General features: G+C 49.0%; 2 protein-coding genes across 2 annotated transcripts in view; both read right to left on the bottom strand.

Moving 5' to 3' along the window:
• Positions 1–730, bottom strand: part of rab6ba (RAB6B, member RAS oncogene family a) — a 38,922-nt gene extending 38,192 nt beyond the window's left edge. The window contains exon 1 of the mRNA XM_030372237.1: positions 456–730. Within this exon, the coding sequence (XP_030228097.1) occupies positions 456–525 (70 nt within the window). The 5' untranslated portion in view covers positions 526–730. The remainder of the gene's footprint in view (positions 1–455) is intronic.
• Positions 731–924: 194 nt separating this feature from the next.
• slco2a1 (solute carrier organic anion transporter family, member 2A1) lies at positions 925–15,598 on the bottom strand. Its single transcript, XM_030372217.1, has 14 exons — positions 15,352–15,598; positions 10,267–10,404; positions 8,240–8,402; positions 7,066–7,281; positions 6,557–6,655; positions 5,825–5,964; positions 5,485–5,566; positions 4,990–5,154; positions 4,423–4,627; positions 3,790–3,931; positions 2,533–2,696; positions 2,210–2,274; positions 1,985–2,105; positions 925–1,882 (listed from the first exon to the last, which is right to left on the bottom strand). The coding sequence occupies exons 1-14, from the start codon at positions 15,406–15,408 to the stop codon at positions 1,762–1,764; spliced, it is 1,878 nt and encodes a 625-aa protein (XP_030228077.1). The 5' UTR covers positions 15,409–15,598; the 3' UTR covers positions 925–1,761.
• Positions 15,599–18,082: the final 2,484 nt, after the last annotated feature.

Genomic DNA, 18,082 nt, shown 5'->3' on the forward strand with positions numbered 1-18,082 from the left:
CGATCTGATCTGATCGATTCTTCTGATTATTTTCGAGATTATTATTAATTCGTCCAGGAACGAGAAGTCGTGATATCAGGATATCAAGGCGACGCCTACGATGGTTTATTGAATCACGTTGAATCATAAATCAATAAAGTGCATCCTGAGACACTGTTGCCTATTGTATTGTTCGATTACCTCCGCACCCGTCTGGGCAAAATAAAAACACACGCACACGCACGCCGCGCGCATACACACGCACACACCCATTTTCTACACACGCACATAGAGGATGACCAAACTTATTTAGGTCTTGATCGCACACACCCGTGCCATGTCTCCGTGAAGGGAGACCGGGGACCCGCAGACTGGGAGACCGGGGCGCAGCAGGTGCACCGGGTTCAAACACCCCCACGAGGGGGGAGGAAGAGGCGGCGGGGATGAACTTCCCCGGAGAATTCAGCCAAACTTACCACTTTGCTCCCCGAGAAAGACGAGTTTGAATTTCCTTAAAGGGTTCCCAAAGTCACTGCCCACCGACATCTCGGGCGGGGAGGGTGCTTCCGAATAGCTGACGAGACCCGGAGAACGGCTGTGTTACCGCCGCTGCTCGCTCTGCGCGCTGCTGCTGCTGCTGGGGGAGGCTGGATGCGAGATGCGACGTCTCTCTCTCTCCTTCTCAGGTCAAGCCGCTCCGTGATGGGAATGCTGCTGCACACGCAAGCTTTGCCCTTGTGTGCGCTTCTGCGCCTGCGCGGCCTCTCCTCGATCTCCCCCCACTCCCTCCCTCCCTCCCTCAGCCCGGTGACATGACGTCATGTTGAACGGAGATGGAGGATGAGCCGGTAACGGTGAGGACGGTACGGTAGACATCCCTTTATAACGCGTTAAACAACTTAGTACTAGACTAGACTTTGCCAGAGAGACAGGATCAACAGAATGAACATTTCATTTCAAACTTTTTATTTCCGGGAAAAATACTATTTTATAATAACAAAATACACATTTCAATAATACACAATTATAATAAAAAAAACTAATTCCATGATGCCAGTAAACATCCTACTTTGTAGAAGTAAGATACTGTAAATATATTGTATTGAGTAACAGTGTATAAATGGATCAAACAATGATTATATCCGGTCACATTGGCCTCAGTTCTTTGAGACAGACTGCATGATGAACTTAAATATTAAGCTAAAGCATAAAAATGTTGCCCGTACGCAACGAGACACCTGAATCGGTTCAGTCCTGTGAAAATGCAAACGTAATCCTTCACATAGTCGAGCATTATACTGGCACTTAGACGGTGGTGGACTGGTCTGCTCCCATTCTGTCCCGACACTCACCTGCATCTCAACATCTGTCTAAAAATATATATATCTAAAAACGTCCCAATTTGAGGATCACACATCATAAAAATAAATCCTACTTTAAACAGGAGGTAATTTGAGGTCATGGCACTGAGGTCAAAGTTCGAGTCGTGGATTGTGTCGTTTCCACCAACGCAGCTTAAGTCTGGACAGTTGATCCAAAAGAGGGTTTTGACCTTTAGAATGCAGCGGAAACGAGCTTAAATCAGCATCCAAACAGGGGGCACACTGGGGCACAGTGTAGCAACAGCCAGTGTAGCAACAGACAGTGGAACACCAGTCAGTGTAACACCAGTCAGTGTAACACCAGCCAGCGTAACAACAGCCAGCGTAACAACAGCCAGCGTAACAACAGCCAGTGTTACAACCAGCCAGTGGAACGGCTGTGGCGGTGGAGCCGTCCGCGTTACAACGGCCCCTCCTCTGTCTTCTCCAGGCTGTACTCTCTGGTCCTCCGCAGCTTCCAGCCCAGCATGACCAGGAACACGATGCCCATGGACTTGAAGGCCAGCATCAGACCCAGGTACCTGCGGGGGGGGGCACAACATCCCTGGCGGTCAGCGACGGCACGCCACTACACGTTGCCAAACAGCAATACACGTTAAGACATGGAAAGTCCTCCTTCCGACCTGTTCCTCAAGGTGTTGTTGTCGTAGTAACCACAGCTCAGCTTGCTGCCACACTTGCGCTTCCACCAGACGCAGGACGAGTCGATGGCCATGCCGAAGAGGGCCGGAGCGGGAAGCCACGCTGGAAGACACGTTAGGGTTAGCATCATGCTACTAGCCTCCGAGGGGAGCGCTAAACGTGTTCATCAACACGTTAGCATAGCGTCACGTTATGTAGTTCCTTACCGAGTACCCTCATGAGCATGAACTGGATTCCGATGGCGAAAGACTTCTCCTCGGGCGGCACGGTTCTGAAATTTAACGTAAATGAAATCCGTCAACACACGAATTTGTTTAAAGCCACACATTTTTTGGTTTCCTTTTCAGGTCAATCTAATCGGGACCCTTACTTTAGAAGCCCTACAGGTGAGACTTTGGAAATCGGGGGTTCAAACCCCGTTAAGCACCCTAACCCCCGCTACGCACGCCCCCTAAAATATCCTTCCCAGTTGAACCCAGTTCCACATCCAAACCAGCGGCTGCGCTGGGAGTGTCCCCTGGTCTCGTACCGGAGCACCATCATGTAGATGGGGTTGTGGGAGAGGCTGGCGATCAGCCCAGCAAATGAGATGGTCAGCATGACGGGGAGCAGCAGGTGGGGACAGCTGTTGGGGCAGTGGCCCGGCACGGCCTGGGCCTGGCGGTCCGCCACACAACTGCAGCTCGTATACACCTGAGGACCACAAACACACACAACCACACGGTGTCGGTCGGGACCAGCCGTCGCAAAATTGACCCTTTTGTGACATCACAAGTGGGGGTCCCCACCCAGATGCATGATGGGTAGATCAGCCCACCAGGCGAACCAGTGGACTGAACCAGCTGGTAGGCTGATCCGTCCCACTGGTGATAATATCGGACTACAATATCATGAATAAAGAGTGTATGAACAACACACCAACAATTTGGATTCTGTAAGCGCTATCGTCTTGAACGTACACATTTCAACCAGGATGGCAGCATTGTCGGCACTTATAGGAACACAAAGACACCTAGCTTAGCCAAGGATGGGTTAAAATAAGCAATTGAACACATCCTTGGCTAAGCTAGGTTTCTTAGAAACCAGTACATGCTAGCTAGCTAGCATGCTATCATGCCGCTGGTAGTCCCCCTTCAAAGCCGGGCTATCCGGTCTCGGCACTGACTTCTAATAGGGTTCTGTCTAGCCCCCACCAACCAGTGATTACTTAGGATTAATCCACCACCCCTGCGCTACGACTGATCGACCGGTCAGCCTGTCGCCCCGCCTCCACTCGCTAACATGCTAATAGCGTAGCTCCCCTCTGGAGTACCCACTCTACGCTCTGTGGCTAATTACTTATTGATCGTGTTATTGATTGGGTTGTTGTGTTGGTGTGGCGACACAGCAGTTTCCGTCTCTCTTCGGATGTTAAATTATACGAGGATACAGATTAATAATTACACCGCACTGAAGGCGTCGTTTAGTCATCGAGAGCTTCTGGATTATCCAACAGCGTTGTTTTGTTCAGTTGTTATCGAGGAAGGTGGGAAGGTTATCAAAAGGGACTTTTATTTTGACATTTCCTCTCAGATGTCTTCCAGCGCAGTTTTATCTTCTGTTCCTTATTGTTCTTCTCCTGACCTCTGACCCCAGGGTGACTCCGCCCTCTAGTAGGGGGAGGGGGGGCTCCCCTAACCTCTGACCCCTGGGTTTTCTCTGGCCCCTAGTGGACGGAGGGGGGGGAGCACACTGACCCCTGACCCCTGGGTTAGTCTGCCCTCTAGTGGCCGGAGGGGGGGCTCACCTGGACCTTGAAGGTGTTGTTGGGGTGCCGGGTGAAGTTGGTGCAGCCGGCGTTGCAGGGGGAGACGTACTCCACCCCGTCGGACCCACACACCGGGTTATACCCCCCCTCGGGGCAGGAGCAGTTAGAGTAACAGACAGCCCTGTGGGGGGGGCGGGGGGGGACAGAAGGAGTGAGGATCTTTGGACATGACAGCACATCAGCAACGCCTTTGACCCTGCTAATTCATATTTTAGATTTGGGAAGCGATGTTTATGTGTGTTCAATTCACGGATCTAACCCCAGCACTGGGTCACCGGGTCAGCTTATTGATCTCCCCTAATGAGAGCCTGAGAGACTCAATGCAGCCTGCTGTTGTAGTGGAGAACCAGAGGTTCAGTGTAACAACAGCCAGTGCAAACAACCAGCCAGCGTAACAACAGACAGTGTTACAACAGCCAGTGTAACAATAGCCAGTCTAATAACAGCCAGTGCAAACAACCAGCCAGTGTAAAAACAGCCAGTATAACAGTGAAAATCTTGAACCATCAAAAACATGGTCCAAAAAGAGAAAAAAATGCCAAAAAACAAAAAAACGCCTGCAAACACAAACAACAAACAACGGCTGAGGTGAACCCGAGGGTGCGGCCCTACCCGGAGGGGGTGGCGTGCGGGGGGTTGACCCCGAACACGTCCTGGGAGGAACAGCCCATGAAGAAGACCGGGACGAGCAGCAGGGCCGAGAGGGACAGCACCACCACCGAGAAGCGGGGGATAGCCTTCAGCGATAGCCCCGCCCTCTTCATGATGATCCCGCCCACCAAGATCCCCACCGCTAGCGAGGGCAGGTTCACCGCACCTGCAGAGCCAGCAGCCAATCAGAGGGGACCGTTTACAGATACAGACCAATAGGCTACAAGATAAGGAACTAAAAATAATAACTGGAGCCGAGAACCTTTGAGCAGGGAGTCGACACCCTGACCAATACCTATCCCTGATCTGCCCTGATCCAGAGAGAGAGAGAGATGAGCACTATCTATCCCTGATACACACACACACACACACACACACACACACACACACACACACACACACACACACACACACACACACACACACACACACACACACACACACACACACACACACACACAGAGAGAGAGAGACAGAGAGAGACAGAGAGAGAGAGACTACCCATCCCTGATCCAGACTCAGACCCACCAATGAGCAGGCTGCTCTCCACGGGCGAGGCGCTGTACTGGTGCTCCAGGAACTTGTTGAGGAAGGTGGCCAAGCCGGCGATGACGGCTGAGAAGCAGCACTGGGAGAGGACCAGCATGAGGAAGAACGGACTGAGCAGGAGATGCACCAGCAGACTGGGAAACACTGGACACACACACACACACACATGATCATCAGTATATATATAGTATATACACAAATCAGTTTATATTCACGCACACACATCAGTATACACACACACACACACACACACACACACACACATCGGTATCTACACACACACATCAGTATATATAAACACAAATCAGTACAGACACACATCAATATTTATACACACACACACACACACACACACGCATGTATATTACGCAAATACATAACCCTACATAATTTAACGGTCACTCACTAAGTCACTCATTAACTAATTGACTAACTAACTACCTCAATAACTCTCTAGGTCACTCACTAACTCACTCTTCAGGAAGTCCAACAAAGACGACTTTTGTTTCTTGGTTTCTTCCGGTTCCAGTCTTGTGGTCGCTTCGGTCCCATTCATCTGACAAACACAAACATGTACAAATTAAACATTTATATATTATTACGATTTTTAACCTTTAAATATTCAACCGGCATGTCAGTTATCAGAACAAGCGTGAGAATATGTAAGAAGAAAGTCAACATCTCAAGTGTAGCTCAAATGAAGTGTCCTCATGTAAAAAATGTAACAAAAAACATCGATGATATACAAATAAATAGTAGGACTGCAGTGACCCAGCTTCGCCAGCAGGTGGCAGCAGAGGGCAGCGGCTCTTACCTGGCTCTGCCGGCGCATGCTGCGGGGGAAGAAGAAGTAGGGGATGGAGGTGAGAGCCAGGCAGCACGAGGACACCAGCAGACCCAGCCACCACGCCCCCACCCAGCGGGGGTCGTATGGGGTCAGCTCCTGGTGGGTCGCTGACAACAGAAAGAAGCCCTCAGATGAAGTCGTGGTGGTTTGGTACACGTAGAGTTTGCCACTCTACCCCAGTAGAGGCATCGACCATGTTTACTAGAGGCTTGTTGTGTAATGAAAGAGGCCCGTCCATGGCAATAATGATGCAACACATACTGGCGAATATGTCAACATGACATTCTGAGTATAAATAAGAATGCACCTAGCCTCCCTCCTTACCCCCCCCCACACTCCTCTAACGCATTTATTGTATGTTGTACGCCCTTACCCTTAAAAATAGTACTTAGCATTGTGTAGCGTCTTATCCTAGCCATCTCTGTTGTACGCGGGGAATGGGTTGACATAGTGATTGTTAGCGCTTGGCACTTGGTTCTATGAACATCCTTACTGGACCGACCGAGATATATTGTTGTTTCTCTTTCTTCTGACAAATGGACTTATTGTACGTGGCTTTCGTTCAAAGCGTCTGCTAAATGTAACTGTAAATGTCTTTTCTGCTGTTCATGTGGCCGTCCTGCGTCTACTTGTGTGTGATTGGTCGGTTGGTTCAGTGATCTCAGTGTGTGTGAGGGGGGGGGGGGGGGGGGGGTGTACCTGATCCAGTCTTGTCCACGTCGACGTAGACCCGGAGGGCCGCAGAGCCCAGCAGGTAGCCGAACGCAGGTCCGAAGACGGAGACCGAGAACAGGATGGCTGAGGACCAGAGGGAGAACCACAGTGAGGACCAGAGGGAGAACCACAGTGAGGACCAGAGAGAGAACCACAGTGAGGACCAGAGGGAGAACCACAGTGAGGACCAGAGGGAGAACCACAGTGAGGACCACAGGGAGCACCACAGTGAGGACCAGAGGGAGAACCACAGTGAGGACCAGAGGGAGAACCACAGTGAGGACCAGAGGGAGAACCACAGTGAGGACCAGAGGGAGAACACCAACTCCCCCCCCCCCCCCCCCTCCCCCCCACTCACCACCCCTCCCCCCACTGACCCCCCCTCATTCCCCCCCCTCCCCCTCCCCCTCCCCTCCCTCCCCCCCACTCCCCCTCTTCTCCCCCCCCCCCCACACTCCCCCCCCTCCCCCCCCTCCCCCTCCCCCCTCACTCACCGATGTAGAGCGGTGCGTTGGCGGCTCCGGCGAAGTCGTCGATGTAGGAGAGGCCGTAGGGCTGGATGGGCACCGAGCCCACCCCGAACAGCAGCTGGGCCCCCCCCATCAGCAGCCACACCCGGTGGGAGGCGCTGATCCGCAGGGCCTCCTGGCCCGCCCCGCACGCCTCCGGGCTGCTGGCGTTGGCCGCCGCCCGGCAGAGGTCATGGCGGTCTGGTGGCGGGAGAGAGACGGACGGGGAGAGGGAGGGAGGGAGGGGACGAGGTCGACAACAAGGGAAGGAAGCCGGTGAAGGACAAGTCGAGGCAGACAGGCCGACGGCGTCATTTCCTGGAGTCTGATATTTCGAGATATTCCGCGCCCCCGGATCGGTCGTCCGTGGCGGGGGTTATGCGGGCCGTGGGAGAGAGCGAGCGGAGAATCGGTTTTTAATCTTCCCTGGCTCCCCAGCCGGGGATACGCAGTGGGGCCCCACGCGAGTGGGGCCCCACTGCGTATCCCCTGCTGGGGTTCAACTCCTCAGGCTCAGGGATGGAGATCAGGTCGACTAAAGGTCAACTAAAGTGTAATTCAGCGAGGCCCGGTGATCTTTAGGATGCGTGTTTGTACCTTGGAGTCCGAGGGCAAGCAGGGCTCTAGAAACATCTGCAGTGTCAGAGAGAGGGGTGGCTGTGGGGGTCATCAGTGTCACCTGATGTACACACCTATTGTAAGTTGTACGTCCTGGCACTTAAAAATAGTACTTAGCATCGTGTAGCGTCTTATCCTAGCTATCTGTGTCGTATACGGGGAAGGGGCTAACCTAGAGATGGTTGGTGCTTGGCACTTGGTTCTATGAACATCCTTACTGTACCCACAGCGATATATTGTTGATTATCTTTCTTCTGATAAATGTACCTAATGTAAGTTCATTTAGATGAACTCGTCTGCTAAATGCCCTCAACGTAAATGTTAAGAGTCCGTCAACGTCCTCTGAACTCGCAGCAGGAACGACACCATGAGACGGACTTTGTCTCGGCGACGTGGGTCTCCGGCGGTCTTCGTGTCGCAGACCTACGCCCCCGGCGTCGCTACGGCGACGGGAGTAGGAGGCGGACTTCGGCCTGGGACCGGGGGACCCTCCTCGTCCTCCTCAACGGGAGGAAGAGTGTCAGGAAGGAAGCGGTCTTACCGTGCAGCACGGAGTCGAACTCGTAGGGGGGGTACAGGAAGTGGGGCAGCGTCAGCATCAGGGCGCTGACCGCCATCAGAAGGCCGCCCAGACCGATGAACCTCGGACGGTTCACGCGACTCCCGAAGTAACTCACGAACACGATCAGGATGGTGTTGCCGACCTAGGACCACATGGCGCGCACACACACACACACACACACACACACACAGACACACACACAGACACACAAACACACACACACACACACACACACACACACACACACACACACAGTTAGGAAGTTCATAGAACCAAGGGCCAAGCACTTCAACCAAGCGCCAACAATCACTAAGTCAACCCATTCCCGTACACAACAAAGACCGCGAGAAGAATGCTAGGTATTATTTTAAGTGCCAGGACGTACAACATACAATAAGAGCGTAAGAGGGGTGTGGGTGGAGGCTATGCAGAGTCCAGGGGAACTCTAAACAAGTGATTCTTGAAGAACTAGAATCTCATTGAGCTCTTAATGCTCAAATGCTACTGCACCGTGAGAAGCTATCCATGTAGCAGAGGCTCCCCAGAGGTCTGACCCCCTGTTCCAGAGAGAGTTCACACCAAACACAATGTTTTCATATGAGCTGTTTGCACATGCAGTTGTGTGTCATGTTTCCAGCGGGCTATTCTATCTGCTGCTGCAGGGTTTCTCTGACGAACTACGACCCGAATAAGAACGAACACAATACTACTAAAGCCAAACCGATTCCAAGTATCTGAGTTGGGAAACTTGACAAGAGGAACATTTACGAGGCCAAGTAAACTCTCTCACGTTGTTTGGACGGGTTTTATCTAACCGGGCCTCGGGCTCAATGACCACACCGGGCTGAACCAACCCCCCAGACAGCGGGCGTGCGTGCGGGGGGGGGGGGGGGGAACAGATCACAGATCACTGAGCTCCCTTCGCCTTCCTGTTGATCTGCTGCTCTGCTATCAGAGAGGCAGATCTGGGACCTGTGTGTTCTCTGAGAGCAGAGCTGTCGAGAGTTCATGCTCTCTCTCTCTCTCTCTCGCTATCTCCCTGTCTGTTACCATCGATTCGTCTGTCTCTCCGTCTCCCACACACTATCTCTCTGTCTGTCTCTGCCTCTATCTCTCTGTGTCTCTCTTTCTCTCTCTCTGTGATTAAAATGCCTTCCTGTCTGAACACATGTACCTGGAAGACTTAACGGTGAGGAAAGGAATTCCAATAATCTCGCTCCATCTTTCCCTCTCGGTCCCCTCTCACTCTATTCTTCTCTTCCCCACATTTTAATACTCTCTCTCGCCCTCTCCCTACCTCACAACCTTCATTTCTCTTTCTCTTTGTCATTCAGTCCAAGAGAAGCAGAGACAGAAGGAAAGAGAGAGGGAGGGACAGAATACGAGAGAAAGAGAAAGTTCAGAGAGAAAGTGAGAGAGGATGATGTATGTCTGAAGAGAGATTTATAATTTGACCTCCTAATTAATCACCTGCTTTGACAATGTTAACATTTGTTTCTCATGCAAATAATGCTTTGCCAATACATTTAATTTGGGTGTGATTATGAGTGAGCGTGAGAGGCAGAGCCAGAGAGAGAGACAGAGTGAGAGCCAGAGAGACAGAGCCAGAGAGGGAAAGAGAGAGAGAAGGTGAGGGAGAGGGAGAGAGAGAGGGAGAGAGACAGAGTGGGAGACAGAGGGAGAGACAGAGAGGGAGACAGAGTGAGAGCCAGAGCGGGAAAGAGAGAGAGACAGTGAGGGAGAGAGAGGGAGAGAGACAGAGTGGGAGACAGAGAGGGAGAAAGAGAGACAGAGAGGGAGACAGAGCCAGAGAAAGAAAGAAAGAAAGAAAGAAAGAAAGAAAGAAAGAAAGAAAGAAAGAAAGAAAGAAAGAAAGAAAGAAAGAAAGAACGAAAGAACGAAAGAAAGAAAGAAAGAAAGAAAGAAAGAAAGAAAGAAAGAAAGAGAGATGGAGATGGAGAGAGAGATGGAGATGGAGAGGGAGAGAGGGGTTGACTGAGCCTCACCTCGTGGAGGGAGGACAGGGTTCCGGAGGAGGTGCTGCTGAACCCGAAGCGCCGCTCTATGGTGGTGATGGAGCTCTTGAAGTAGGAGCTGTAGAGCAGCTGGGTGAGCTGCAGCAGGCCGTGGCACAGCACGAACAGCTGGGGGCAGAGGTCAAGGTTAGGGTCAGACACACATACAGGTGTCCACGCAGGTCTGCACCCCCGCTGCTACGATCCCACGGGAGCGTCGGACCAACAGCATTGATCCGATCCGGAATTCCGTGCATTTGCAGACTTTCCAGGGAGTTTTATGCAGAAGCTGAGACAGTTGCAGCCTGTGACTTTACGACAACACACCAATGAAGAAGTCCTCTCTTTTATCAGAACGTAGCAAATGTCTTACTTCAAGGGTCAAGGGTCAGGTACGAAGGACAGTGACAGCGAGGACGTGTTTTGAGAATAGGATGCACACAGCTGGATGTGTGGGTTTCTGGGGTGTCGAAGCCGATGCCAGCAGCGTCCTGCCGTCGGGCTGGGGACCGGGGAGCCATACCGGCCTCGGCCACTAGAGGAGGAGTTTCGTAGCGAGTGGCGGCTGGAGTGTAAAGCATCACCAAGTGTTGTTTGAATGTTTGTAAACACGGTCCACTTAACGCCCTTCACATACACTACGCACTACGGCCGGTCGCCTAGCAACACCGTCGGTTGGCCGTCCACAGATAAGTTCCCCGAAGGAAAAGGGAAAGCAGCCGGCCTTAAGCGGTGGACCTGATACCAACCGAATAGTTACTAGCTACAACACACTGCATGGAAAGACTGAATTGACGTCAGAACATCAAAACCCAAATAACAAAGCCACATACTTCAGATTCTGCTTGGCATTCTCTGGTCGGTATTTCGTTTGATTAAATAATAATAATTCTCCCCGACCCTGAACAAACGGAGGCCCTGAGCCAGGCGTTGGCTGAACACCAGACGAATGGAACAGGCTCCTCGTAAACAGACCGTACACAGCTTTAATACACTGGGGTCGCCCAGGGGCATGCTGGGATATGGAGTTCTTAATTAAAAGAAGAAAAGAGATAGAAAGAGAGAGGCCTCCACCACACAGAGAGAGAGACAGAGGGGAAGGGAGAGAGAGAGAGAGAGAGAGAGAGAGAGAGAGAGAGAGAGAGAGAGAGCAGGGGAGAGGGAGGGCGAGAGAGAGCGAGAGAGAGAGACAGAGAGGGAGCAGAAGAGAGTCGGAGAGAGAAGGAAAGAGAGAAAGAGAGAGATTGACAAATAATTTGGCCCTTTCTCTTTCATCGTCTCTAGCTTTCCTGCTCCCTCACTGACTCTCACTGACTCTCTGCCCCTCTTTGTGTTTCAACTTCATTTGTTCTCTCTCCAGAGAGGAGCGCGAGCACCAGCAGGGCTACAGAGAGAGAATGGCCTCTTGGTTCATCTGTGGACCAGAGAATGCTCTCATTAAAGCACAGACCCTTAACAAACACAAAGCGCTCCCCCTCTCTCTCTCCCCCCTTCTCTCTCTCCCCCCCTCTCTCTCTCTCTCCCCCCCTCTCTCTCTCTCTCTCGCTCTCTCTCTCTCTCTCTCTCTCTCTCTCTCTCTGTCTCTGTCTCACTCCGTGTCTCTCCGTGTCTCTCTCTCTCTCTCTCTCGCTCTCCCCCACTCTCCCTCTCTCTCTCTCTCTCTCTCTCTCCCTCTTTCCCCCTCTCTCTCTCTTGCTCTCTCCCTCTCTCCCTCCCTCTTCCTCTCTCTTTAATTTTTCAAATGTTTAGACGCCGGTCGCTGGCCTTTGTGGGAGAATATTTTGCTTTCGGCCGGCGGGCCACGGACCCTCGCCCGGTGAGCCCCGGCGGCGGGTAGGAACACTGCGGTGGAGCGATACGCTGATCCACAGCCTCCAGACATCTCATATTGATGATCCAACACGCTGTGCGGTGTGTGGTGTTGACACTGAGGGAGGGTTATTTATTCTGCTAGAGACTCACAGAATGCATTGATGCTTGTTTATTAGCGCGCATAATATTTACGAGGGCCCGATTGTTATGATCAATCAATGTTTAATGCAAGAACTTAAAGCTGGGGCTCAGAGCTGAAACATTAATTATGTGTATGAATGTATAATGTATATTCAATATGTATAATGTACATTCAACAGATATGACCACTGAAACATCTATAATATATGTATGATATATCAGATAGATAATCATGTATAATTATGTAGAGCACGTTTACATACATTCCATTCTGACCAGCACTGCAGTATTGACCAATCAAGATGATGAACGACTTATGAACGACCGCAGCAGTCATAGGTCACTGTAGGGGGCCGCGGCCCCCCCGTATCCAGGGGCGGTCGCCGGGTGTGGAGAACGGGAGGAAGTCCTCACTCAGGTCCCCATGACAACCCCCCGTGGAGACACGCGCTGGGACCATTAGTCCAGACAGCCCTGGCTTCCTACAGGAAGTACTTTTAACACAGGAAACACCTCCCCGCTCTCTAGCAAAACAAGGAGCCGCGACGGAAAGGCCGGCGATAGCCTTGATATATCTGAAGAACTTCCTGCTGAGGAGGGACAATCTCCCAACATTCTTCTGCACAATAGGATCGAGATCAAAGCTCAGGCCTTGACCCCCCCACACACACACACACACACACACACACACACACACACACACACCGGGACGCGACTCTCGCCCCTCAGAATAACTTCTGGCTCATAAATCTCCCACGAGATGGGACTCATCCAGCGATGGTGGTATCTATTCTAATAATAATACATTCTACCTATAGCGCTTTTCTGAAGATTCAAAGACCCTTTACAGAGTGAACACAAAATAAACTAATTTAATAAGAACTTACTGTATGTAAGTTCCTGTTTTAAAAGGAGGAAGGAGAGAGAACGGAAAGTTATGTGGTGAGAGCAATCTTAAAAAGGTTGTATACACTCTTATGGCAATATCTTCGTTGTCTAATATTCTGTTGCTTTTATATAGAAATACAATCACCGATAGGCCTGTTGTACTGTTGTGTTCAAAAGGTATTAAAGCACTCAGGATGAAATACCTTATGTAAGAGAATCTAAAGGTGGTCACGTCGTCTGGTTAAATACACTCATCTTTCATAGGACAAGTGAGGCGTTGTGTTAAATAAAAACACCAGAGGGAAGGGAACTCTGTTTTACGCGCAGGTGAAGGCCAAAGCAGAGTCAAAGTCGCGCCGAAGACAAATAGTGATGAAAGACAGCAAACACAGAGTGCTGAACAGCTTGTTCTGCTGCCATCAGAAGACAGATGGCTTCCAGTAGACCACGTCTGACCGGCGCTGCAGAGCAGGTTCAGCCCAAAATCTGAGAACATTGAACCTCACGCACAGGCCTCCTCCAACTCTCTCTGAAACACAGAGAGAGTAACGATGGACCGGCGACTCTGAGAAAACGGTTTGATAACACCACTATTACACACTGAGGCGGAATTCAGACGTACATCATACATCTGGCTCATGTTGCTTTGTATATAGGTGCAGAAAGAGGTTTATACATAATTAGGTTCATTATTTATTTGGATGCATAAAAAACGTTACATTTGTGTGCAACATTACAGACGGTTAAGTTTGGAGGAAAGTTTAAATCGTCAAAGTTTAGGTATATTATCCAATTACGCTGGGTGTTAGCTAAGAGGTAGTAAAAGATTGTTTAAGAGGAGGATAAGTTGAAGTTAGGTGTCATGGTTTGAGGGTTTGCGTTGGTTAAGGTCCAGGTCAGGGCCTGTGAGGAGCAGCAGAAAGGTCTGCATCGGGATTCAAGCTGAACCTACAGACGCCCTGCCTGGATCAGAGGTCGCGGGGGCCTCTGCTCCACATGGGGGTAAAGGAAGGCAGCCCTCGCTGTTCCTAAGCCCAGGGACGAGCTGCGTTATCGGGGAGAGCACCAGACCGTAGGGGGGTATAAGACTCCTGCTGGGTTTAAGGCTGCAGCCATTCCCTTCATCTCCTGTTGGACCTTACTTAACAACTGATGCCCGCGCTGATAGACGGCAATCAGCACCTACTGTCAATACGCTGTGATTAGCATCAGTTGGCCTGCAGTTACTGTAAATACTGTTGATTACTGAAAACCGGCCCACACAGGAATAGCTCCAGCACATAACAAGTATATCTCAACTGTACTTGATATATTTATATAGGTCTTTGTATAGTGAGTATATAGTATGCAGGGCTAGGATAATATTGTATATAGTACTATATATATTGAGTATATAGTATAGAGCGCTAGGATAATATTGCATATAGTACTATATTGAGTATATAGTATACAGGGCTAGGATAATATTGCATATAGGACTATATATAGTGAATATATGGTATAAAGGGCTATGATTATATTGTTTACATGAATATATAGTGTATATTGTATTTAGGCCTATAAAGAACAAAAACAACTTTAAATTGCAGGGCCATATTTGTTATATGAACTTGAAAAATACATTGCTCTTTTAATAAATGTAGTGCATTACTAATATATGGTTTAATATTGCTTTTAAGTAAGTTATATAGACCCAATGTAATTTCAAGTAATTTACATTCAAAACTAAATATTTCAGCATAGCAAAAAGGAAATGATGAAGTTTTAAGCTCCCTTATTAATATTTTTTTCTTTTACATTCGGTACCAATAAGCAGGTTATTTATAATTGAAAAATATATTTTTGAAATCCTTAGTTTCTTTTTGTAGCCAAGACTTATTACTTATACCGAGTTATATCTCACAAGCTCACAGACGCGACTGATGCACGTAACGTTGATGATCGACAACGGTTTGCAGTGATCAAGCAGAATCACATTCACAGCGAAGTTACACTGTCCTGCGCTCCAAGTTTTGCCTCAGACATTCATGCATCCCCATTAATCGTTTGAGGAGTTGTTCTCGGCAGGGCTCCAGAGACACAACCACAAGGAAACACTGACTGGAGGCGAGCCGCTGTGCATATCTCCACATATCCTATCTGCCCATCTCCCAGCACACATCTCCTGCAGGTATGTTGTTGAGACTCCCTCTACCACACCGCTCTAGTCACAACACCGGCAGAAAAGAAGCATACCTTGATGTTCCCGAACAGCCGCTTGGGTTTCTTCATGTCTTTGGAATATAACTCCATGATGATGTCCAGAAGGTGCCGGTATCTCTCTGCGTAAAGGTCTGCAGGGAACTCAGGTTGTCCTCCTCCTCCTCAGAAGGGCTTTATCATAGGGTGGGATGTCGTCAGCGAACTCTCCTCCCACAACACAACACAACACATCGCGCGCGCTCGCGCTCGCTCTCTCTCCCTCTCTCGCATTATTTCTCGATAAACGTGACGCGTAGCTCTCCAACTCAAGAACACTTCAGATCTTATCCCCCTGAAGGGGAGACTTCCAGACAGGACCCTCCTGAAGGAGGAACCTCCAGACCGTAACCCCTTAAGGCCTGCAGGGGCGTAGGAAGCGGTCCTGGGCCGAGGACGCCGGGCTCAGCGGGGGGCCAGGGGGTCCTCGCGACGTCATGCTGCTGTATTCACGCCCTTTCTGCTCTCTTCCAGAATCAGGCCACACGACTTTCGGCTATATACCGTAGGGACTCTGCAGGCCTAACATGGGAGAGGCTCTTGGGGGGTTGATGGGGGGGAGTCTGAGAGAAGAAGGGAGCGACATCGCGATTAGTCATAATCGTGACTAATGGTTATGACTGTCTAGCTAGCTAACTTCGGATAACAGTCTCGTCGTTGTTCGGGCACTCTTCCAACCCTGTTATAAAGCCGGAATAAAACAAATAAATACAAATAAAACACAAGAAGGACTTATGATAATAAAACCTTGGTTCTCGGTTAAACTTCCATTTCATTCAGATCGGTAGCAACTTCTGCAGCGGAGCCTCGAGCGCTAGCATTCATGTCCATTGTCATTTGGAAGGGGAGTATTTCGCCTAGAAAATCTATCGACAGATATTTTAACATTCCGATATTTTTTTATTGTTCCTTAAATCAGATTACAAAAAATGTGTGGCGATCCCACTTTGAAGTCAATGCAATAATAAAGTGCATCTTAATATAGGCTGATGTATTGATCAAGGATCAGATTCATTTTGTCATTTGCGTCACCTCGTTTAAAGGTGCTCTGGTGTCTCTTTCCTTAATTTTTATTTTTTTCGTTTAAACAAGTTTGAGTTGATTTTCTTTTTGACACATAGAAAGCACTCGTTTGGAAGACTCATAATCTGGCTTTTCTACCAAGAGGATAAGGCCCATATGTGATTATTTTCTGTTCTGACTTTATTCTCTTGGAAGTCTACTTCATGCTCCAACTATGGACAAAAACAATGTCTCCTGTTGGACCTTACTTTACAACTGATGCCCGCGCTGATAGACGGCAATCAGCTCCTACTGTCAATACGCTGGGATTAGCATCAGTTGACCTGCAGTTACTGTAAATACTGTTGATTACTGAAAATCGGCCAACACAGGAATAGCTCCAGCACTGGGGCACATAACAAGTAGGGCTTTAGGTAGCCTTATATAGCATACCGGCCTAGGATAATATTGTATTTAGGACTATGACAAACCACAAGTTCTTTAAACTGAAGGACCCTATTTCTTTTGTGACAAGACTTGGAAGAATTAAACTCTATTAATGTATGCATTAATTTACATTACTAATCTTTGGTTTAATATTGCATTGAAAGTAAGTTTTAGAGACCGATGTAATTTCAAGTATTTCTTATTGATCAAGAACTAAAAAGCAGGTTCTTTAAAACCGTAATTTCCCTTTTTGCATTAAACAGAAAAAGGTTGTGTCTCTCAGGCTGGCGGAGGAGTTGGAGTTAATTAACTTGTATTCATTGGAATAAAACAGATAAAACGGGCAACAGAATTGTCTATTTCCCACTTCTCATGTATAAAATACAGGAGGGGGGGGGGAATCTCCAAACAAATAAAATACACTTCAAATAGTTAGTTTGAGTCCAGAGCGACTGGACAGGACTGATTGATGACACCAGCCGAGCACAGACCCAATGGCAGGAAGCCTACATTAACAGCCAATGGAAAGGCCATGCAAAAGCTAAATATAACCTGGCATGATCGCTCAGAAACCTTGGTTAGCGAGCCACCATCACAAGACGCATAACAGCCCCTCATCTCGATCTATTAGACATGCGGCGGTCTGGGAGTAAACATCATGTTTCAGTTCAACCTGCTCCTAGGTCACAGGTCCCAAACCCGATGACACAAAGTGACTGCTGCTGGTTTAGACTGCATCACACAACTCATGGATTCTCCTTTACTGATCGGCTCAAATGTGTCCAATGGTCTGGTGGACCGTTTGTCACATGACACGATGGCACCTGTTTTAGCCAATCAGAGGACTGCAGTTACCTGTATCATACCAGATGAACAAACCTTTGAAATTAGCATTTAATTTAAACACGATTCTTATTTCACAGACAAACAACTTTTCTCCTCAGTTCTTCAGTTTGTTGAAACGATGGCTTAGCATCTTAAAGTGGCAAAACCCTGGAAAAGGGCCAGAAAATAAGTATAATTAACCCTAAAAACAGAGTCCTAATTTCCACACTGAACATTAACCATACAATCCTCATGCCATATTCCTAAATGGCGTCGTTATAGAATGTGTTTTGCTTTGTGATTATTTTAACCTGCCGAGTTGTATGCATTTATTACCAGCAGAGCAGTTGGTTGATAAGAACTACGTGAGAGATCACCACTTATTGTCTCCTGGCTTAGAAACATCTGGGCGTCCTGCCAACGGATTAATTAACGTCTCAGTACGTCCCCGGTC

This window comes from Gadus morhua, chromosome 12 (assembly GCF_902167405.1).
Source record: "Gadus morhua chromosome 12, gadMor3.0, whole genome shotgun sequence".
Lineage (NCBI taxonomy): Eukaryota > Metazoa > Chordata > Actinopteri > Gadiformes > Gadidae > Gadus > Gadus morhua.

Bases quoted from the DNA above. Each gene is read 5' to 3' on its own strand.
- slco2a1 (XM_030372217.1), bottom strand. From the start codon at position 15,408: ATGGAGTTATATTCCAAAGACATGAAGAAACCCAAGCGGCTGTTCGGG. The intron at 10,405-15,351 runs GTATGCTTCTTT...CTCTGCCCCCAG, and splicing joins GGCTGTTCGGGAACATCAAG to CTGTTCGTGCTGTGCCACGG. The intron at 3,932-4,422 runs GTAGGGCCGCAC...CCCCCCCCACAG, and splicing joins CCGCACGCCACCCCCTCCGG to GGCTGTCTGTTACTCTAACT.